Below are 23,604 nucleotides of genomic sequence, written 5' to 3' on the forward strand. Positions count from 1 at the left end.
TGATTCAGGACACTCATTTGTTTTTTTCATCAAAATAATTGCCTATGTGTAGCAGGAAAGATGCTTTTTTCTCTCATTTTGAAACCACTGGGGCCACTGCAGCCAACAGCCCGCTGAGCCTCTCTTGGTCCTGCTGGTCCAAACACAAGCCCTCCCCTCTGAGCCTGGCCAGTGCATTGCCTGACCTGAGTCCGTAACATTTTATCTGTGCTGCTGCAGAGTTCTCAAATACTGGGTGAGTGATATTCTCCCATGGTTGCTCTCTCAAAGAACAGCTTGAAAATAATAACTGGATGTCTTCACACAGAGAGTTAAATACTGATGAAAGCTGTCTACCGTTTGGAATTCTGTCCAGTCATGCATTCAGTAAGCGTTACCCATGGATTCACTATGACAGACAGTGGGGATTAACACTAAGATGAAATCCCTGTGGTCAAATTTTCACAACATAGTGGGAGAGATACATGAACAGAAACTCAACTAATAAGAGAAGTGCTGTCACTAGAACAATGAAAAGGGGGCATATTGGAGAATAATAAGAAATTATGCTTAAAGGGAGACTATCACCCAGCCTAAAGCAGAAATGTTAGAGAACTCACTCTGTCCCAAGCCCTGTGTTCAGAGCCATTGTGTGCCATCTATCACACATTAGTGGCTTACAAACTCACATACAACAGATAAATTCTTCTACAGTTCTGGGCATCAGAAGTCCAAAATTCAGCCTCAGTAGATTAAAGTCAGGGTGCTGGCAATGCTGATTCAATCTGGGCCCTTCAGAGAAGGTGCTGTTTCCTTGCATTTTCTAGCTTTTAAATGCTGCTTGTGTTCCTCGGTGCATGTTCCCATCTCCATAGTCACAGCCAGCAGTGTGGCATCTTTGAGTCTCTCTCTCTCTCTCCTACCTCTGTTTCCATCATCCCATTGCCTTCCCTGACTGTCCCTCATGCCTCCCTCTTACAAGAACCCTTGTGATTACATTGGACCCACCTGGATCGTCCAGGGCACTCACATGTCAAAATCATTAACTCAATACATATGTAAAGTCCCTTTACTGTACAGGCACACCTCATTTTATTGTGCTTCACTTTTTTGCACTTCACAAGTGTTGTGTTTTTTTTCAAACTGAAGGCAAGACCCACTTGCAAAAAGATTACAACTTGCTTTATCCTATACTTGCATTATTACAGTCATTTGAAACTGAACCTGCAATATCTCCAAGACATGCTTGTATAAGGTAACATATTCACAGATAATGTGCATTAGAATGTGGACACATTTGGAGAGCCAGTATTCAACCAACCAAAGCTACTAAATGAATTAAGGTATGGAGAAGGGAGAGTGGGTTGTAAGAGATGCAATGGACTGAATTGTGTCCCCCATCACCCAATTCACATGCTGAAGCTATAACCCCAATGCGGCTATATTTGGAAAGAGGGACTCTAGGTTTTAATCAGGGTTACATGAGATTGTAAGGGTGGGGTCCTAACCCGATAGGATGAGTGGCTTTCTGTGAAGAAGAAGAGAGACCTCTCTCTTTCTCCTTCTCTCTCTCTCTCCATGGCCTCACCAGAGAAAGGCTACGTGAGGACAGTGACAAGGTGGCTGGCTGGATGCAAGTTAGGAAGAGGGCTCTCACCTAGAACTGAGTCAGTTGACACCTTGATCTTGGACTTCCCAGGCTACGAACTGTGAGAAGTTAAATTTTTGTCGTTTAAGCCACCCAGTCAATGATATTCTTTCACAGCAGCCCCAGCCAATTAGTACAGAAGATGGGAAATCTGGAGTTCAAGAGAGAAGTTTGAACTATAAGTGCAGATTTGGAACTTAGCCTAAAGACAGTTAAGTAATTGGTGGTAGTGAAAAACACTTCCCCTAGCTAATATGAATACTGAAAAGGGATATAGCTGAGAAAAGAACCATACATTTCTAGCAATACTACTATCCAGCATAGAATGCTCAAGGGACTGACTGTGGGAAGAGAGGAGAGACTGGCAGACTACTGAACTGCTCCTAAGTTCAGTTGTGTGGGGAGAGTCTGGGGGAAGGTTTGGCCAAATAGAAAGTGGAATTTTGTGGTACAATAATAGAAGCTGTCAGGAAGGGCTGGGTACTTTTATTTCTTAACTCTGCAAAACAGATAATTGGGTTTTATAAGCAAGGAAACTGAGGTGCAGAGACATTGAGTAAGTTTGTCTGATTTTTTCATTGTATTTTGTTTCTAATGTGATTCTTCTGATGGCAGAGAAGAGAATCAATTTTGACAGAACATCAAGCTGTGTTTTGAAATGCAAATATTTTTCGTCTAAAGAGAGGTCCATTCCCTATACCTTAAGGCAAGAGAGCAGGTGGTACGAGAAGCCATCTGGTAGAGGCTGATGCACTGAATTTAAAGTGTTCTGGAGGTAGAAGTATTAGTGAGTTTGAAAAGTCAAAATAGTACAAATAAGAGTATTCAATCTGTAAGTAACATACTGGACTTTATGATATAAGATGTAGGGAAAGTTTTAACATCTTTGAGGACAGTTTTGTATTTGGGAACATGTTTAAAGTATAAAAACTTGCTTTAAAAAAAAGAGAAGATTTAATGTCTGGAATGTGGTATGGGGGAAAATGAATATATTTGTTACTCACTTATTGAAGAAACCCTTACCAATCTTTTTTGTAACAATGTTGAAAGAAAAAAAAAAACAACTCATTCTCAGATCTTAAAGAAATCCTGCTCCCTAGTATAGACTTTAAAGAAGCTAGAAAGGTCTCTTCAGGTCCTTTACCCATTTTTTAATTGGATTGTCTGTCTTTCTGGTGTTGAGTTGTATAAGTACTCTGCATACTTTGGAAACTAAACCCTTATCAGATGTGTCATTGGCAAACATGTTCTTTCAAACAGTGGGTTCCCTTTCCATTTGGTTGATGGTTTCTGTTGCTCTGCAGAAGCTTTTTAGTTTGATATAGTCCTATTTGTTCATTTTTCTACTTGATTCCCTTGCCCCAGAGGACATATCACCAAAAATATTGCTGAGATGTCTGAGGTTCTATTGCCTATGTTTTCTTCTGGGACTTTTATGGTTTCATGACTTACATTTAAGTCTTTCATTCATTTTGAGTTTATTCTTGTGTGTGGTGTAAGTTGGTCTGGTTTCATTTTCTTATTTGGGGCCATGGACACATGAGTCAGTATGCAGATGCTGTGTTATTGAGTTGTACACTTGAAACCTATATGGTTTTGCTAAGCAAAGTCACCCCAATAAATTCAATTATAAAAATAACCTAGAAATGAAGAATAAATTGTATATTTAGCACATCTTTTGTGCTATCAGTATTTTTTACATGACCTAGTGGTTACATGAAACTTTCCTAAGACTCAAAAAGCTTTGCAAATGTATCTATACATTAATCTTTAGCTCTTAAGAAATAGATGGGTGGTAGGTATTTAACCCACCCACAGTGATACTAAAGAAGGAAAAAGTAATGTGACTTTCTCTAATGCTACAAAGCAAAATGCGTAGCACTGAAGCGAGAAACAGAAGCCCTAACCTCTAAGAACCTGTCCTCTTTCATGTCGTTTAATCCTTCTGCTAACAAGCCTTGTTAAACATGAGAGATCCTGTATCATGTTGATCTTTTCTGTGAAGTTGAATCAGAAGTATTCAAATATCATTCCAAAAGATGTGAGATTGTAAGTTCTCTAAAAATGTTGTTCTCTTTCATTTGTAGACAGGATGCTATGTATCAGGGAGAAATCAGAAAGAATTAGTCATAAGGATTCTGATATTTCATCCTTGAGTGACAGACAGTGAAGGCGATTGGCATGGGTGACCCTCCCAATAGCATTAATGACCATGGAAATTACCTGAAGACCTCAAGAGAAAATATATCCCTCTACAACTGAATTTAAAAGTCTGTTATATGTTTTTCCTGTCTCTTGTTTATTAATCTGCCTTTACATATTATATTAGAGTATACAAATATTAAAGAATTGTTCTTATGTATCAAGCACCATGGATACAATAGAAAATAGACATAGTCAAGGCCCATGCATTTGTGACTTTAATCAGTGATTTTCAATGTTTTTCATCTCATCACACATGAACTAATTAATTAAAATTCTGCAGCACACAAAAAAATATATTTTGCCTATCTAACCAAAAAAATAGGTATAATTTTGATTCATTCACACTGAATGGCTATTGTTGTATTGGCTGTTGTCATTTTTTTATCTGACACTCTAAGGGACAAGAGGACAGTGCCCCTGACTAAATAATCATGTATTGCATGTTTTAAAAATTCTTGTGGCACAGCAGTGTGCCATGGCACACAGCAGTAAATCACTGACTTAGATGACAGTTGACAGGGTCAGAGGAAGTGTTGAAATGGAGAAATAATTAATGACTGAGTAAATTCATTAAAAATGAATTTCAAAGATCATTTCAAATAGTCAAGTGTTGTAAAGTAAATACAAGGTGGGGGAAAAGTAGGTTTACAGTTGTATCCACTTTCAAACACAATAATGAATAAATAATAATACAACCACAGTTGTATAGTAATACAACTATAGTGATTGCATGTAATAGTTTAATCTGTATTATTTATTTATTCATTATTGTATTAAAAAATGGATACAATTTTAGACATACTCTTGCCCCACCCTGTATGTTATACTAATATTCTCAAGCCAAAGATCCCAGGAACACACACACTATAGTTTTAAAAAGTTGGGTTCAGCAAAAAAATCTTACAGAATAGGTAATGGTAGTGTGTGTCCATAACAAGGTGTTAGATACATCCTATTACAGGATTTGGGCTTTGCTTGCATGGTTTGGGAGAGGGTCTAAAGAAGTGGGGGTCTGCTCTAGATTAAATACTATTAGGAGACAGATGTAATTCTGTGACTATGTATCTGTTTCTATTGCCTCCTATTCACCCTGTTGGTGAGGGAGAGGTTCCCACCATAGGGTTATGGAGGGTGAATGCACAGCTCACTACAGTAGACAGATGAAATCGACAGATATTTCCTAAGTACATATATTCACAGCCCAGGAGGAGGAGGACACCAGACTCCACAAAGGGCCACACAGGGTTGCACCTGGGAACCGAGTGAACAACTAGGTGAACAACCAGGAGCTTAGGAAGGCAACTTTATGGTATGAAGAGGGTAAAGTACCCTTTGTACCCTTCAGAGGATGTGATTGGCTTGTTCGAATCTTTCCACAGGCTGGCAGGAAAGTGAAACCTACTACTCAGGACAAAGGGGGAACTGTTATCTGATCCCTTTGATAAGGAGGATTGTTTGGCTAGAGGATCTTATCTCTGAGGGCAGAGTGGAGAGGAGAGTCTGCTAACACCATTAGAGACCCTCCCAGTTTCCCCCAGATATCAAAGCAGCACATAATACTGGATCTTAACCTTAGGACTTTAACCACAGTGTCTTTTTTTTTTTTTTAAGATTCCTTTTCTATCTGTTTGTTTGTTTGTTTTCATTGTCTGCCTCCCCAAGTCCCTACAGTCACCACACTGTGGATCATGCCCATGAGCCCTTTTATCTTTTTGCTCAATCCCTCCACCCCCTAGACTGTGCCCCCATAGCTGTCATCTGGCTCTCTATATATTAGTCTGTCTCTCTTTTCCTTGTTAGTTCAGTTTGTTCATTAGATGCCACATATTACGGAGATCATATGTTTTTGTCTTTCCCTGACTGTCTTATTTCATTTAGCATAATGTTCTCCAGGTCCATCCATACTGTTGCAAAGGGTAGATTTTTTTTTTCTTTTTTTACAGCTGAGATATCACCTCATGTCTGTCAGAATGGCTATCATCAATAAATCAACAAACAACAAATGCTGGCAAGGATGTAAAGAAAGGGGGACCCTTTTGCACTGTTTGTGGGAATGCAGACTGGTACAGCCACTGTGGAAAGCAGTATGGATATACCTCAAAAATTTAAAAATGGGTCTGTCTTATGATCTAGCAATTTCACTTTTGCAAATTTATCCAAAGGAACCCAAAATTCTAATGCAAAAGAACATAAGCAATCCTATGTTTATTGCAGAATTATTCACAATCACCAAGATATAGAAGCAGCCCAAGCATCCATCAAGAGATGAGTAGATAAAACAATTATGGGACATTTACAAAATGGAATACTATTCAGCCATAACCACAGCGTCTTAACTAACCATATCTGGAGAAAGAAGGGTGAGATGATAATTGGTAAAGAAGTAGCAGTCACTTATTTTAGCCAAGAGAGGGCAGAATGTTTAGTATTTTTGACTCTGTGACCTTGCCTTTCTCCATGCTTAGGTGAAATTATGCAGTGGGCTTCTTCTGTCTGATTCTATCATGGTTTCAGTATAACCTCATTAAGGTTGCTCTAAAGTCTGATGGGAGAATAATATAGCCCAGTTCTGAGAGCAAGGCCACCTTCTCACTGTAGAGCTGCTATTCTTTTCTTTCTCATTTGGAGAGGTAGTGAGAACCTAAATCAGGTGGTTTGATCAGAGAAAGTTTTCTGAAGGACAGACCTCAAATCTTAGCCTTTTCTGCTAATAAGAGGCCATCCATATAGAGGGTGGAGACAAGGGAGGAAGGAGGAAAGGAGGAAAGTGCATGGACAGCATTCGCATGAGAGGGAAGCAGCAAGTGTGAAGAAAGGAAACACTTCATTACACCTGGGAGGCATGTCCCTCATTGCCTCCACCATCCTACCTTCTACTTTTTGTTCGATTCTATTGGCTTATGTAAAAAATTCAATACTAATTGATATTTTAGTATTACTCTTAATATTATACAATAAAATTGCTTGTCCACAAAGGTTTTATCACCATCCAGGAAGATAGACGTTAGCCATCTATCAGTGGCAGACGATTAATCATTCTAGATAAAATTTCTTTGCTTCCTTGAAACTAGATAAACTGTAGTGTTTTTGGTTTTTGGTGTTTTTTTTTTTTTGCAGACTTATCTAATACACAACATGTTTGAGCTAGGTCTCCGTTTTCATTTTATAGTAAAAGATTCCTAGTATACAATTTTATCATTCCGTCTACCTGTGCATATCCAATCAATGTGTTTTTTGTTGTTTATTCATTTATTTATTTTTTATTTTATTGATTATGCCATTACATTTGTTCTGTTCCCCCCTTCAGTCCCCTCCACCCTGCACACCTCTCCCCCACCATCCCCCCCCTTTAGTTCATGAACATGTGTCTCAAGTTCTTTAGATTCTATATTTCCCCTACTATTCTTACCCTCCCCCTATTTTCTATCTACTGTCTATGCTACTTATTTTCTCTACCTTCTCTCCCCTTCTCCCTCTCCCTCTCCCACTCCCCTGTTGCTAACCCTCCATGTGATCTTCGTTTCTATGGTTCTGCTCCTGATCTAGCTGTCCTCTTAGTTTGCTTTTGTTTTAGGTGTTGTTGTTAATAACTGTGAGTTTGCTGTCCTTTCACTGTTCATCTTTTTAATCTTCTTTTTCTTAGGTAAGTCCCTTTAACATTTCATATAATATAATACAATGGATGTGTTTGAACACTATGCAATAGTTGATTTAAAAACACCATTGTTACCAACTGGAAATTTAGCATACTAAAGCCTGAAAACATTAACAATGATAAACCACTCAGACAGCAGAGAATAGTGGTTATAAGCAAGAACTCTGGAGCCAAGCTAGGTTCAAATTACAGTTCTTCCACTTTCTAGTTATGCCACTCTGGACCAGTTACTGAGCTCGTGTGCCTCAGTTTTCTCATCAGTAAAGTGGGGATAATATTGGTACCCACCTCAAAGACTTGTTGCTGAGATTATAATATATATTTAGTTTTTAGATGTCACTCATGATAACCACTACAAAAGTGCTTTACTTATGTTAATAATAATGACGAAGCATTGGAAAGCAAAAAAGTAGTTAATACCATATTCCTATAATCAGTGAATTAATGATGAGCTAACCAGCATATATAAACATTAAAATATCTTATTGAGAAGTTATTTATCTTATGGTAATATAGAGGGCATCCTCTCTTGCTACGAGGGAAATCATATGATAGGCCAGTTTTTGGCACCATCTGAAAGTATACACCTAATATAAAATACTGTTTCCTCTCTACATGGTATATCTGATACTTCTAGGCCTATCACAGGTTGGGGTTTTTATACATTCTGTGACTAAACTTTTTAGATTTTGCCTTAATAATGCACTAGGGGTATCTGATCTTTAAGTGTGGCAGCCAGATTTAGTGTTACTAAAATAAGTGTGGGAGAAACCCAAAACACTAATTTGAAAGAACATAAGCACCCCTATGTTCACTGCAGCATTATTTATTATCACCAAGAAATGGCACCAGCCTAAGTGTCCATCATATACTACTTGGCCATAAAAAAATAAGAAAATGTTACCCTCTGCAACAGTATGGATGGACCTGAAGAACATTATACTGTGAAATAAGCTAGTCTGAGAAAGACAAATACCATATAATTTCACTCATATGTGGAATCTAATGAGCCAACTGAACTAACAAGGAAAATGGGGACAGACTCATAGATGGAGAGCAGATGACAGCTGGTGCAGGGGAGAAATGAGGGGATCGAGGGACTGAGCAAAAAGGAAAAAGATCTAATGGACATGGACAACTGTGTGGTGATTTCTGGGAGGAGAAGGGTATAAGTGATCTAAAAGGTAATGGAAAATACAATAAAGATTAAGTAAAAATAAAGTAATTAAAAAACAATAACTAAAATAAATAAAATGATAACTTTAAATATATAATTTTTATTAATTATGTTACTACAGTTGTCCCATCATTCTCTTTATTCTCCTCTGCCCTGCATCCCCCCACCCTCTTTCTCCTACCTTAGTTAATGTCCATGGATGGTACATATAAGTTCTTTGGCTTCTGCACTTCCTATTCTATTCTTAACCCCCCTCTCTATTTTTTACCTACAATTTATGATTCTTATTCCATGTAACTTTCCCCCATTCCCCCCTCCAAGTTTTCTCCATTTCTGTGATTCTGTCCCTGTTCCAATTGTTTGTTTAGTTTGTTTTTGTTTTACGTTCCACTGTTGATAGTGAGTTTGTTGTCATTGTACTATTTATAGTTTTTTTTCTTTTTTCTTTTTTAAAATTTATTTTAATTGTTGTTCAAGTATAGTTTTTTGTCTTTTACTGCCATCCAAGTTCACCCATCCCCAGCCCTCCCCACCTCCCTCCTATTTCCACCCCCCGTAGTTTTTGTCCATGTGTCCTTTATACTTGTTCCTGTGAATCCTTCCCCTTTCCCCCTGAAATTCTCTCCCTTCTCCTCTCTGGTCCCAGTGAGCCTGTTCTGTATTTCAGTGTCTTTGGTTATATTTTGCTTGCTTGTTTGTTTTGTTGTTTGGGTTCTTATTAAAGGTGAGGTCATGTGGTATTTGTCTTTCACTGCCAGGCTTATTTCACTCAGCATAATGCTTTCCAGTTCCATCCATGCTGTTGCAAAGGGCAGGAGCTCCTGCTTTCTTTCTGCTGCATAGAATTCCATTGTGTAAATGTACCATATTTTTTTATCCATTCATTAACTGATGAGCACCTAGGTTGCTTCCAACACTTGGCTATTGTAAATTGTGCTGCTATGAACATTGGGGTGCATAGGTTCTTTTGGATTGGTGTTTCAGGGTTCTTAGGATATAATCCTAGCAGTGGAATTGCTGGGTCAAAAGGCAGATCCATTTTTAGTTTTGTTAGAAATTCCATACTGTTTTCCATAATGGTTGTAACAAGCCTGCAATCTCACCAACAGTGAACTACAGTCCCCTTTTCTCCACAACCTCTCCAACACTTGTTTCTTGCTTTGTTTATGATGGCCATTTTGACCAGTGTGAAGTGGTATCTCATTGTGGTTTTAATTTGCATCTCTCTGATAGCTAACGATATTGAGCATCTCTTCAAGTATCTCTGGGTATTCTGTATGTCCTCCTTGGAGAAGTGTCTGTTCAAGTCCTTTTTCCATTTTTTAATTGGGTTGGTTGTCTTCTTAGAGTGGAGTCATGTAAGTTCTTTGTATATCTTTGAGATTCAACCCTTGTCTGAGGTATCATTGGCAAATATGTTTTCCCATACAGTTGGTCCTTTTTATTTTATGCTGCTTTCTTTAGCTGTGCAGAAGCTTTTTATTTTGATGAAATCCATTTGTTTATTCTTTCCTTTATGTCCCTTGCTCTAGGGGACATATCGGTAAAAATGTTGCTGCATGAAATATCTGAGATTTTCCTGCCTACGTTCTACACTAGAACTTTAATGGTGTCATGGCTTATATTTAAATCTTTTATCAACCCTGAATTTGCTTTGGTGTATGTTGTAAGTTGGTGATCCAGTTTCATTTTTTTGCACATAGCTGTCCAGTTCTCCCAACACCACTTGTTGAAGAGGCTATCTTTACTCCATTTTATGTTGCTGCCCCCTTTGTCAAATATTAATTGACTGTACAGATTTGGGTTGATTTCTGGGCTATCTGTTCTGTTCCACTGATCCATGTGCCTGTTTTTATGCCAGAACCAGGCTGTTTTGATTACAGTGGCCTTGTAATACAGTTTAGTATCAGGTATTGTGATCCCTTCTACTTTGCTCTTCTTTCTCAAAATTGCAGCAGCTATTTGGGGTCATTTATGGTTCCATATAAATTTTTGAAGTGTTTGTTCTATGTCTGTGAAATATGCCATTGGTACTTTAATAGGTATTGCATGGAATCTATAAATTGCTTTGGGTAGTATGGACATTTTGATGATGTTAATTCTTCTGATCCATGAACATGGTTAATGTTTCCATTTGTTTGTGTCTTCCTTAATGTCTTTCTTCAGTGTTGTGTAGTTTTCTGCATACAGGTCTTTTACCTCCTTGGATATTCCTAGGTATTTTATTTTTCTTTTTGCTATATCAAATGGGATTTTTTTTCTTGATTTCTGCTTCTGTTGTTTCATGTTTGGTATACAAAAATGCCTTTGATTTCTGTGTATTGACTTTGTATCCCGCTGTTTTGCCAAATTCATTTATTAGGTTGAGCAGTTATTGGGTGGAGTCTATAGGGTTTTCTATGTACACTATCATGTCATCTGCAAACAATTAGTTTCCTCCTTTCCAATTTGGATGGCTTTTATTTCCTTTTCCTGTCTGTTCACTGTGGCTAAAACTTCCAATACTATATCGAATAGAAGTGGTGAAAGTGGACAACCTTGTTTTGTTCTTTATCTTATTGGAAAAGATTTTAGTTTTTGCGCATTGAATATGATGTTGGTTGTAGGTCTCTCATATAAGGCCTTTATTATGTTGAGGAATGCTCCCTAATTTACACCTTGCTGAGTGTTTTTATCATAAATTGGTGCTGTACTTTATCAAATGCTTTTTCCGCATTTATTGATATGATCATGTGATTTTTATCTTTGCTGTTGTTTATGTGATGTATTACATTTACTGATTTGTGAATATTGAACCATCGTTGCATCCCTGGGATAAATCCCACTTGGTCATGGTGTATGAGCTTTTTGATGTATTGTTGGATGCAATTTGCCAATATTTTGTTGAGAATTTTAGCTTCTATGTTCATCAGTGGTATTGGCTTGAAGTTTTCTTTCTTTGTTGTGTCTCTATCTGATTTTGGAATTAGGATCATGCTGGCTTCATAAAAGGAGTTTGGGAGTTTTCTATCTTTTTGGATTTTTTGGAATAGTCTGTGAAGAATAGGGGTTAGGTCTTCCTTAAATGCTTTGTAGAATTCTCCTTTGAAACCATCTAGTTTAGGGTTTTTGTGTGTTGGGAGTTTTTTTACTACTGCTTCAATATCTTCTGCTGTTATCGGTCTGGTCAGGCTTTCTGCTGCTTCTTCGTTAAGTTTTGGAAGATTATATTTTCCTAGAAATTTGTCCATTTCACCTAGGTTTCAAATTTCTTGGCATACAGTTCTTCATAGTAATTTCTTACCATCCTTTGTATTTCTGTGGTGTCAGTTGTAACTCTCCTCTTTCATTTCTGATTGTGTTTATTTGGGTCTTCTCTCTTCTTTTCTTGATGAATCTGCTTAAAGGCTTGCTGATTTTGTTTATCTTTTCAAAAAAAATCTTCTGAATTCATTGATTCTTAAATTGTGCTTTTAGTCTCTATGTCATTTAATTCTGCTCTGATCTTAGTTATTTCCTTCCTTCTACTTGCTCTGGGCTGTCTTTGTTGTTGTTCCTCAAGTCTTGTAGGTGTAGGGTTAGGTTGTTTGTTGGAAATGTTTTTATCTTTTTTAGGTAGGCCTGTATTGCTATGAACTTTCCTCTCAGGACTACCTTTGCTATGTCCCACCAGTTTTCAGTTATTGTGGGTTCATTTGTTTCCAGAAACTTTTTTATTTCTTCCCTAATTTCATTCTTGACCCATTTGTTGTTTAAAAGCATGCTATTCAATGTCCATGATTTTGAATGTTTGAGGGTTTTTCTTTTGTGGTTGTTTTCTAGTTTTAGTCCCTTGTGGTCAGAGAAAATGCTTGGTATGATTTCAATTTTCTTGAATTTGTTGAGGCTTGTTATGTGTCCTATCACATGGTCTATCTTTGAAAATGTCCCATGTGCATTTGAAAAGAATGTGTATTTAGTTTCTTCGGGATGAAGGGCTCTATATATATCAGTTAAGTCCATTTCATCTAGGGTGTTGTTTAATGCCACAATGTCTTTGTTGATATTTTGTTTGGAAGATCTGTCCATTTTTGCTAGTGGGGTGTTAAAATCCCCTACTATAATTGTGTTGCTGTTGATATCTTTCTTGAAGTCCTCCAGGACCTTATTTATGCATTTGGGTGCTCCTACATTGGGTGCCTATATATTTACAATGTTAATGTCTTCTTGGTGGATTGTTCCCTTGAGTATTATGAAGTGACCTTCTGGGTCTCTCTTTATGTCTCTTTTTTTTTAAGTCTGTTTTGTCTTATATGAGTGTTGCTACCCCGACTTTTTTTTCCTGTCCATTTGCTTGGAAAATTTGTTTCCAGCCCTTCACTTTCAGTCTGTGTAGGTCTTTTGTCCTGAGGGGAGTCTCTTGTAGGCAGCATATGTGTGGGTCATGCTTTCTTATCCATTCAGCTATTCTGTCTTTTGATTGGAGCATTTAGTTCATTTATGTTTAACATTATTGATAGGTACTTATTCATTGCCATTTTTGTACCTGTGTTCCTCTCTGTCTTTCTTTTTCTTCCTTTCCTTAAAGCAGTCCCTTTATCATCTCTTGCAGAGCAGGTTTGGTGGAGGTGTATTCTTTTAGACTTCTTTTGCCTTGGAAGCTCTTTATTTGGCCTTCTATCTTGATTGTGAGCCTTGCTGGGTAAAGTAGCCTTGGTTACGGGCCTCTGGTTCTCATTACTTGGAATATTTCTTGCCATTCTCTTCTGGCTTGGAGCGTTTCCATTGAGAAGTCAGTAGCTAACTTTATTGGTACTCCCTTGTATGTTATTTCCTTTTTCTCCCTTGCTGCCTTTAAGATTCTCTCTTTGTCTTGGAATTTTGCCATTTTAATGATGATGTGTCTTGAAGTGGGCCTTTTTGGGTTCCTCTTGATTGGACTCTCTGTGTTTTCTGAATTTGTGTGGCTTTTTCTCTCATCAAATTAGGGAAGTTTTCCATCATTACTTTTTCTAATAGGTTTTCTATCCTTTGCTCTTCTCCTTCTGATATCCCTATTATAAGGATATTATTACATTTCATATTGTCTTGCATTTCTCTTAACCCCTCTTCATTCTTTCTGAGCCTCTTTTCCTTTTCTTGGTCTTTCTGGGTGTTCTTTTCTACTTTGTCCTCCAGCTAACTGATCTGATCTTCTGCTTTATCAATCCTGCTTTTGATTCCTTCCACTATGTTCTTCAGTTTAGAAATTGTATTCTTGATTTCCTCTTGGCCCTTGTTGATAGTTTCTATTTCCTTTTTCATGTTGATATAGTTTGCAGTGAGTTCATTGTAGTTTCCCCGTGGTTTTTGGTAGTTCATTGTGAGTTCATTGAGCTTCCTGATAATCATTGCTTTGAACTCAATACCTGATAGTTGACTTGCCTTTATTTCATTTAGCCTTCTTTCTGAGACTTCCTCCTTTTTTTTTATTTGGGAATTGTTTCTTTGTCTTCCCATTGTTTGTGAGACACTTCTTGTTAGCTTCAGCTTCTTAAATTGATCTATTCTGGCTCCCTGGGTTTATGGTATGAACTTCATACCATAAAGTGGTAGAATACCTGTGAGATTCATTGCTGTACTCTCCTGGATCTCCTGAGCTGACTGGTCTTGGGCTGTTGTTTAAGTTGGCTCTGTGTTTGTCTTTGAGTTTTGATTGTTGTTGGGTCTTTCTTTGGTGAGTCCTTCCCACCAGCTGGTTAACTGAGAGTCATTCTGTCTACCACCTCTTATATTTTGCTGTGCTGGTGAGGGCAGGTTGTGTTGAAGCTGGTTCTTCTGTGTGTACAAGGTTTGGGGATTCTCTTTTGCTCTTGTTCAGTTGTTTGTACTGGGTAGTTTCTCCACTATTTAGTTGTATTTCCAGATAGGTCCTGGACTGAGGTTAGTGTGGCTTTCGCTCCCTCCTTCACCTTCTTCTGTTGTTATCTGTTGGTGGTTCCTTTGTTGTTGGGTTTCCTCTTTCAGAGGGTGTCCTGGTGTTCACAGATTTCACCTACTCTTTTTTGTGATCACATGGAGGGGAAGGCAAAATGGTTTAAGACCGCAAGAGAGTATTCTATTGTATTTACAGTATCAGACAGAGATAGGAGATTATTTTGCTATGTATAGTGTTAACCCTGATCTTTCACCCAACTAGCCACTTTTGATCAAGGATGGACAGAAGACTCTGTTGGGGAGGGAAGGATTGTGAGTTGGATCTAGAAAGCAGTGAGGTTGTGGGAGGTCAGATTCTGAGGTAAGGTGAGAGTAAAGGATAGTAAATAGGTGTAGTGTGTGACAGAATAGAGTTAACCACTATAGTAATAGAGTTCAGGAAACTGTGAAGTGGGCTAAGATCCGGGAGGAGTGTTCTGAAGTATTTACAATTGTATGGAACAGCTATTATTTACAATACTATCAGAGCAACAATCATATGACAGAATCTATGTGAACTGGATAACAAGAACCCGGGGTATAGAACCTTGAGTAGGTGTGCTAATGGAACACAGGTGAAGTGAAGGACAGTAAATTAGCAGTACACTATAAATGAGACAACAGGGGAAACCTGTCAAATGATACAATATAACCAGCTCAGCAAAGAAGACTGAACAGAAATAAGAGGAATACAAAAATACCATTAAAATAAAAGATGTAAGACTAATGAAAAAATAATACAAATATGCAGTAACTTGCAGTTTCTCTGCAATAGCAAAGTGTAATTGGTCTCACTGTCTCAAATGTTTGGATGCCCCCTCTTTGGGTCCAACCCTGGTCTTTTTACAGTTTCAGGTTTTTTTGTCTCACTTCTGAGTATAAAAAAAAAGCAGGAAAAGGGAGGAAGAAGAGGTAAAATTGGAAAGAAAGGAAGAAAGAATAAAACAGGAAAGAAGGAAAGAGATGAGAAACGTATTGAAAGATGAAACAATAATAAAAAAATTTTACATAAAAGATTACAAAAAAAACACACCTATAACTGGCCAAACCAGTTTTTCTGGTCTTGCTGGCTGCAGCAGGCTGAGGGGCAATTGGTATGGCTTTTCACCCTTCCTGATCTGCACTCAGTCAGTCTTGCATGCACTCTCTCTAGAGCTAGTCTGGTGCTTCTCCTTGGTGTTTTGGGTGTGGGATTCAGGTCTTCCTCAGAGGCTCTTTCCCCAGGTTTACCTCTGTGGGCCAGGCTTCCTTGGTCCCTTCCCAGTGCTGCTATGGGGGTATGCTGGGTCTTCCCCTCTGCCTTCTGCACAACCTCGGGATCACTGCCTGGCTGGGAGGGCCATAGGCCAAGTGGCTATTGCAGGAGAATTTCCCAAACAGTTTTTCTTTTTGAGAAATTCCTCATACTCAAGCCTTTCCCTCTGTACAGCCCAATTCTCCAGCCAGACTAGTGACTGTCGGGGTCAGTGCTCATCACTGTGCAACTCCCAACTCTCCCAAGCCAGTGACCACAGACTCTGCCTGTGATCACAGCCCCTGTGTGTTTGCCTCTTTGTCCTTATTCCCCTGTTTACGACTTCAAGCAACCAGATCTCTCCCAGTTCTGCTCAAATCCAGTTTGGCCAGGGAGGGAGGGAGCAGTTGACCCAGGTCTCTCCCAAGGACTCTGTGGCAGGCCCACCACTCCCAAGGAGTCTGTGGTAGACCCAGTGCCAGCACCAGGCCTGGAGCTCCAGCTGTCCTAGTCCCTGCGCTGGTCCCTGGGACCTCATTGTCCTGAGGCACTCTCCTTACTGTCTGGTTTTTCAGCGTACACTATAATTTTTGGCCTCTTGTTTTCATATATGCTGGGGTACTGTGGGCTGTTTGCTCTGTTCCTCCGTAGATGGGCCAGGTTTCTCTCCCACCTGTAGGGAGTGGAATCTGCTCCCTCCTACTCCATCTCCATCTTCCTTTTCTATTCGTAGTTTTGATCATCTTCTTTTCCTTAGATAAGTCCCTTTAACATTTCATATAAAAATGGCTTCATGATAATTAACTCCTTTAACTTGACCTTATCTAGGAGGAACTTTACTGCCTTTCCACTCTAAATGATGGCTTTGCTGGACAGAGTAATCTTGGATGTAGGTTCTTGCCTTTCAGGACTTCAAATACTTCTTCCCAGCCCCTTAGTGCCTATAAGGTCTCTTTTGAGAAATCATCTGATAGTCTTATGGGAACTCTTTCGTAGGTAACTCTCTCCTTTTGTCTTGCTGCTTTTAAGATTCTCTCCTTATCTTTAATCATGGGTAACTCAATTACGATATGCCTTGGTGTATGTTTCTCTGGGTCCAACTTCTGTGGGATTCTCTGAGCTTCCTGGCCTGCCTGGAAGTCTATTTCTTTCACCAGATTGGGAAAGTTCTCCTTCATTATTTTTTCAAATAAGTTTTCAATTTCTTGCTCTTCCTTTTCTCCTTCTGGCACCTCTATGATTTAGATGCTGAAACATTTAAAGTTGTCCCAGAGGTTCCTAAGCCTCTCCTCATTTTTTTGAATTCTTCTTTCTTCATCCTATTCTGGTTGAGTGTTTATTTCTTCCTTTGGTCCAAACCATTGATTTGAGTCCTGGTTTCCTTCCTGTCACTGTTGGTTCCTTCTGAATTTTCCTTTAAGACACTTTTCATAGCCTTCACTCTTTCCTATATTTTGCTACCATACTTAACTATTTCTGTAAGCATCCTGATTGCCAGTGTTTTGAACTGTGCATCTGATAGGTTGGCTATCCCTTCATTGCTTAGTTGTATTTTCTCTGGAGCTTTGATGTGTTCTTTCATTTGGACCATTATTTTTGTCTTGTCATGCCTGTTACATAGTAAGGGGCAGAACCTTAGGTATTTGCCAGGATGGGGCAACCCAAGTTGTTGCTTCATGGTGCTGTCTGTAGGTAGGGGTCTGAAAGGAAACAAGGCTGCTTGCTTAGCTCTCTACTGGCTTTCAGTCACTTCCCCCACTACCCACAAGCAAATTGGGCCCTTCTGGTACTGATTCCCAATGGGTGTGTTTGTGTATGTTCTGGAACCCTGTTGGTCTCTCCAAGAAACTCTCTGTGAGTCCGGGAGTATCTCCCACTGCCTCAACTCCCACAGGTTTTTTCAGTCAGAGATTTTGAGACTTTATTTCCCTACACTAGAACCCAGAGTTTCTCATCTGTCTCGCTCCCCAGCTGTTTCTCCTGGTTTATCTGCATGTAAATGTGTGACTGCCTGGTCCACCAGCTGCCACCTTGGTGGCAGACCACCTGGTTTGGAAGTTTCCACCTTGTTGTGCGTCTTCTCTACCAGGATTCCTATCTCTGCCCCTCCTACCTATCTGGATAAATGTTTCCTCTTTAACTCCTTGGTTGTCTGACTTCCATGCAGTTGGATTTTCTGTCAGTTCTGGTGGTTTTTGTTTTTAATGTTGTTATTGTCCTTTTGGTTGTGCAAGCAGGCACAGTGTTTCTACCTACACCTCCATCTTGGCCAGAAAATGTGCGATAACAACTTGATCATGAAAAGCTTGACATGAAGAAAACACCTGCTGGTGTTAATAAGATACATGAATTTCAGGCAAAAGAAAATTACCTCTATGCCTGTCTTGACAAAATACTAACAGAGTTCTCTATTTATTTCATTTTACTTAAAAGTTTATTTGAATTACTATGAAATCTTAACAGAAAATCATTTGGATTATGGGGTCCTGGCAGGTGAAGACTTTTAAAATATTGCTGAATCTTTACATGTATTAACAGATTTATTAAGGCAATATAAAAAATAGAATAAAAACATTTTTTTGTTGTAGATATTTATTACAAGCCAGAGTGATCTGAAAAGAAATTCAAAGATCTTAGTAGGCATGGCTGTTAGGGTCTTAGTGCGCATTAACTTCAACATATGCCCATTCCTTTTCTTTCAAGGTTCAGAGCCTTAATAGAAAATTGTTGAAAAATTTATCAATTGCCATTTTTTTATGTCCAAGAGAAAATACCATATTCACTGAACTTAGGGACCGCATTCTAGTCAGTGTTTTTTGTTTGCTCATCTGTTTGTTTACTATATACAGAATAAACTCTCTTATTAGACTGCTTTCTATTTCTAATGGACATGTTTACATATAATTTAGGAAGCAAAATTTTGGCCTCTTTCTTCCTAGTTATTTTCCACTTAAAAAAAATTATCTACACCAAAAAGTAGTTAATTTCCATGTGTAGTCAACATTTTTAAAAACATTTTATTTATTTATTTTTAGAGACAGGGGAAGGGAAGGAGAAAGAGAGGTGGAAAAAGATCAGTGTGTGAAAGAAACGTCAGTTGGTTCTCACATACCCCCATCTGGAGACCCCTGCCACAACCCAGGCACATGCCCTGAGTGGGAATCAAACCAAGGACCTTTCAGATTGTAGGCTGGCACTCAGTCCACTGAGCCACACCAGCTAGCATTTAGTTGACTGCAATGAAATGGTGCAAAGAAAATGTATATAATCAAAATCTACAGTACTGCAAAAATTTAATTTGATTCTCTACATTTAAATTTGCATTGAATCAAACTATTGGCCAGACCAACTGAAGATATTTTAATATTCATTCCTTTCACTCTTCCAGGATTTATCTAACTTAAAGCACATGAATACCACTTTACATTTTATAAGCATTTTCACATATATTTTCACTTTTGATCTTTCAAATAACCTTATAAAGCCCTGGCTGGTGTGCTTCAGTGGATTGAGTGCCAGCCTGCAAACAAAAGGGTGGCTGGTTCAATTCCCAGTCAGACAGATGCCTGGGTTTTGGTCCAGGTCCCTAGTAGGCATCCACACATTGATGTTTCTCTGCTTCTCTTTCTCCCTCCCTTCCCCTCTATTTAAAAATAAATAAGCAAACTCTTTTAAAAATAAATCCTTATAGGGAAGGGATATTATAGAATTATGAAAGCTTTTATTTTCTCTACTGTACATATGAATAAATTGGGGGTCAAGCATCATACTCATAAGTAAGTGCAGGTATTGGCTCTAAATAAAGTCTTGAATTTTAAGCTTTATTGAATTTGACGTGTTTCATTGAGAAAGCCTCTGATCTTTTTCACAATAACCCCCTCATCAGCCTTGTATCCTTACTGACTTATGTCCATGTCATTCTTTTCACTGTGATATTTGAATCGTTGTCTTCACTTCCCTCACTCCCATCATAAACCCCTTTCTGCAATGTTTCTGCTTTTCTTGAATATCCAATTGTACCCATTATTCAGGGTCTAGCAAAGCTGACACCTCCTCCAGGAAGTCTTCCAGCCCTCACCATTCTTATTTAATACAGCTTTTACAAAGATTGATTCTTACATTCTTAAGCCATTTCATTTATGTTTATCAAACTCTCCTACTAAACTATAAACCCCCCGAAACAGAGACCAAGTCTTACACTTCTTTGAAATTCACAGTGCCCTAGCTCTGGATATATATGTAGTAAATTCACAATAAGTATTTGGCAATTACTTAATCTGTCCAATAGAGCCATTGCTGAACTTACTAGTTTTGTATTCCAAACATGTGACTTATAATTTACCCTCTTTTTTATTACTTATTATAGTTGAGTGTATTGTGGTCTTATCAGCAGGGTCATATACAAAATGACCCTAGCATTTATTTTTAATGTCAGTGAAGACCAGGCATATGGCCTACAGGATCAATTCCACTACATAGGCCTGATGATTTCCCAGAATAGAGCAGACATTGACCCATATATTGGTACTGAGAACATGAACAGGAAACATTATGCAGTGATTGCTTTTCCAAAGAATTACATTAACATTCCCCATTTGTCTATTCTTAATTTCTCAGCAGATCAGGAATATCTATCGAAGTTAGCTCTGTGGCACAACATATGAACGTGCATTCTGCTATTTATTATAAATGATGCTGATAAAAAATATTGTCATTACAAATTTAATTTTAAGAAAGAAATCTCCATGTGAAAATGACACACTTAAGAGTCATTACATTAAAAAACAAAAAGTGGGTACTGTATGACGACTCAGTTCTTCTGGAATACAAGTATTCTCTTTAAACTAATAACTACTTTTATTCATATTTTAAGGAGAATTTGGAGAAGTCTGCAGTGGGCGTTTGAAGACACCAGGGAAAAGGGAGATCCCAGTTGCCATCAAAACTCTGAAAGGTGGCCACATGGATCGGCAAAGAAGAGATTTTCTAAGAGAAGCTAGTATCATGGGTCAGTTTGACCACCCAAATATTATTCGACTAGAAGGTGTTGTCACAAAAAGTAAGTACTGATTTCTTTAATTACTTATTTTGTATATTTATCTCAGTTCCTTTCATTTTGAAAGAAAAGCTTAATAGTAATACTATAGCCATTAAGGGGATAATTTAATTCAAATGTTATCTTCTGGTATCACTCCTCAGAGTCTTGATATTAGGCTATGACATTATCAGAGTTTGCACTGGTCACCACACAGCTTTGAAATGGTATTTACTACCTATAAATCATTTGCCAATTTAACTTGAAGTACTGAATCAAGTGTAAAGAGCTATTTATATTTTTCTCTCATTTGTATAAGCTATTCCTTTTTTCTAAAGCTGCCTAACTTTCAGTATTAGTAGAAGAAACACCTTAAGTATTTTGGGTCATTAAAGTAAAATACTTCTGTGTGGAAATAAATTGCATATGCAAATATGGAATGCTTTATCTGAAGTAAACTTTTAAACAAAAGGTTCTGTGTGGAACCTATCTTCATAAATACCATTATGACTAAGTTATTTTAATTGACATAAAGTAAAAATGGAAGTACAATTTCTGAAATAAGACATCTATTTTTAATAGAAATAGTGGGATGAAAGCCATTTCTTTGAAAAGAAGGTTTTTTAAATCCACAATTAATCATATTTTTAAGAAATATATTGCTATATATTCACTTTTATTTGAGTAATTCTAGGGCATAAAACCTATCTATATTTCTTCTTATTATATTCACTAATGAATATAACATATAAAACCTAATGTAGAATGGCATTTAAAAAACACAAAAAAACAATTGAAAACTTTGAGAGGCATTTTTCTTTCATAAAACTGAAATTTCTTTGAAAATCATTTATATGAAATTGAAATTTAATGTGAGATTTGGAGCAAAAAGGTATAAAAATTTACCGAATGCATAATTGACTGTGTGTCTGAAACACCTAAGGCCTTCTCACAGTGTCCAACGTGCTGCCCAGTGGGAGCAGATTACTGACAGCCGTGCTAGTCTGGAGGGCTCAGAGAGTTCATCGAGGACAGCTGTTGCAGTGGGCTATTACTTTAATTGCCTTAATGGGGCCTTCAGGTACTCATGCCCTTGTGTTTTTCTCTCCCCCATTGACTCTGGGTTTGTCCATGTGAATGGCCTTGGCCAGTGAGACAGTAACAAGTGTGGTACAATGGAGAGCATCTTACTCATTTGTATGTTGGAACTAGTCCTCTTTCAAAACTCCTTCCTGTAACCCAGAGGTCAATGCTAAGCAAAGCTAATCCACATGGCGAGGATATGTGCAGTACTGCAAAGAGGAGGAGAACTGAGGCTTTCCAGCTGGCAGCTCTATGTGAGCTCCCAGCAGAGTCAGCACCAAGTGCCGGCCTTATGATGAACCATCTCAGACAGTGCTCCCCTTCGCTGACCACCACCAGATGCTGCCTCTGCAGCTGACGTCTTGTGCAACAAAGAATCACCCCCCTCAGTTTAGTCAACCCATAAAATCATGAGAAATAATAAAATGGTTGTTTAAAGGCACTGAGTAGTTAATTATATAACCATGGCTAATCAAGCAGATGGACCCCTGTTAGAATGCTGCTCTAGCCATTTGTGTAAGTTTGGGTAAATTTTTTAATACCTCTATTCTTTACTCCACATCTGTAAAATAGGGACAAAGTAACTTCTACTCCATAGGAATGCTGTAAGGATTACATTTGTATTAAGTATATGAAGCATTTAGCAATAGTATGTGGCTCGCAGTAAGCCACTTTACCTGATAGGCCCTGTTGGCACGCCATGCGAGGCACTTTACACACATAGTTTGCCATTTCATTTTGCCAGCAGCTCTCCTGAGTGTCAGTGTCCACTGAATCTCAGTTTATTTAACCTTCTTAGGAAGTACCTCTAACTCATAGTGAGTAGCATGGCTGGTGTTCAAACTGAAGAAGAATAAATTACTTCTAAAATATAAAATTTACAAAGATTTAGCTCTGTCACAATGCCTACCAAAGATTATCATCTAAAAGAGAGAAAATACCAAAACATGTTAATCATTTCCTTTATACTTTCTGACTTCCTTGTTATTAATTTAGCATGAGTATTTCAAGTTATTTCTTTTGTTTTATATCTCTGTGGAAGAAAAAGATAAATTTAAAGCTGGGTTATGAATCTTTGCAAAGCATTTAAAATAACAATTTAAGTATGATGCTGAATTCCTCTTATGTGTATTTATGCATGAAATATCTGGAAATGAGTGTCCAACAATAAATTCAAAGCCTGAAAAGTATCATAAATTTATTTTCTCTCTTTGCTAAATCATATTATGTGACTTTTTCATGCATTCCTATGTGTTTTATTTACATGTTATAAAAACATGAAAGTATATGAAAAGAAAAAAGATTTATTATCCCTATGAAGTAGTAGGAATTCTTTATTCTAAATCAACTAAATAGGTTTAATAAGATTGCCTGTGGCACTTGCCTGCCAGTTTGAAATATTCATTTTATTTCACATAAACATGCAAACAACTAACACAGTCATTACTTTACATTTCTAACAATCTTATCCAAAAATGTCACCAGTGACCTCAACACAGCCAAAGTTATAATGATCCCAAAGTAAAGGTCCTTGTCCATTTCAAAAGAGAGAGAGAGAGAGGTGGAGGGGATAAAAAAATAAAAAATAATTGAGAAAGGATAGATTCAATATGCTTTTGAATGGCAATACCATAGTTTTAGTCTACAAGAGTGAGCTCCATATAAGGGTGTTGCA

General features: G+C 37.9%; 1 protein-coding gene across 2 annotated transcripts in view; it reads left to right on the forward strand.

The window, feature by feature from the left end:
• EPHA6 (EPH receptor A6) overlaps positions 1-23,604 on the forward strand; it is a 911,975-nt gene that overhangs the window by 664,948 nt on the left and 223,423 nt on the right. For both annotated transcript variants that reach the window (XM_037132782.2, XM_037132783.2), the window contains exon 11: positions 20,685-20,870. In XM_037132782.2, coding sequence (XP_036988677.2) covers positions 20,685-20,870 — 186 coding nt within the window. The remainder of the gene's footprint in view (positions 1-20,684; positions 20,871-23,604) is intronic.

This window comes from Artibeus jamaicensis, unplaced genomic scaffold, assembly GCF_021234435.1.
Source record: "Artibeus jamaicensis isolate MK-2021 breed Jamaican fruit bat unplaced genomic scaffold, CSHL_Jam_final contig_3206, whole genome shotgun sequence".
In the NCBI taxonomy this organism is placed as follows: domain Eukaryota; kingdom Metazoa; phylum Chordata; class Mammalia; order Chiroptera; family Phyllostomidae; genus Artibeus; species Artibeus jamaicensis.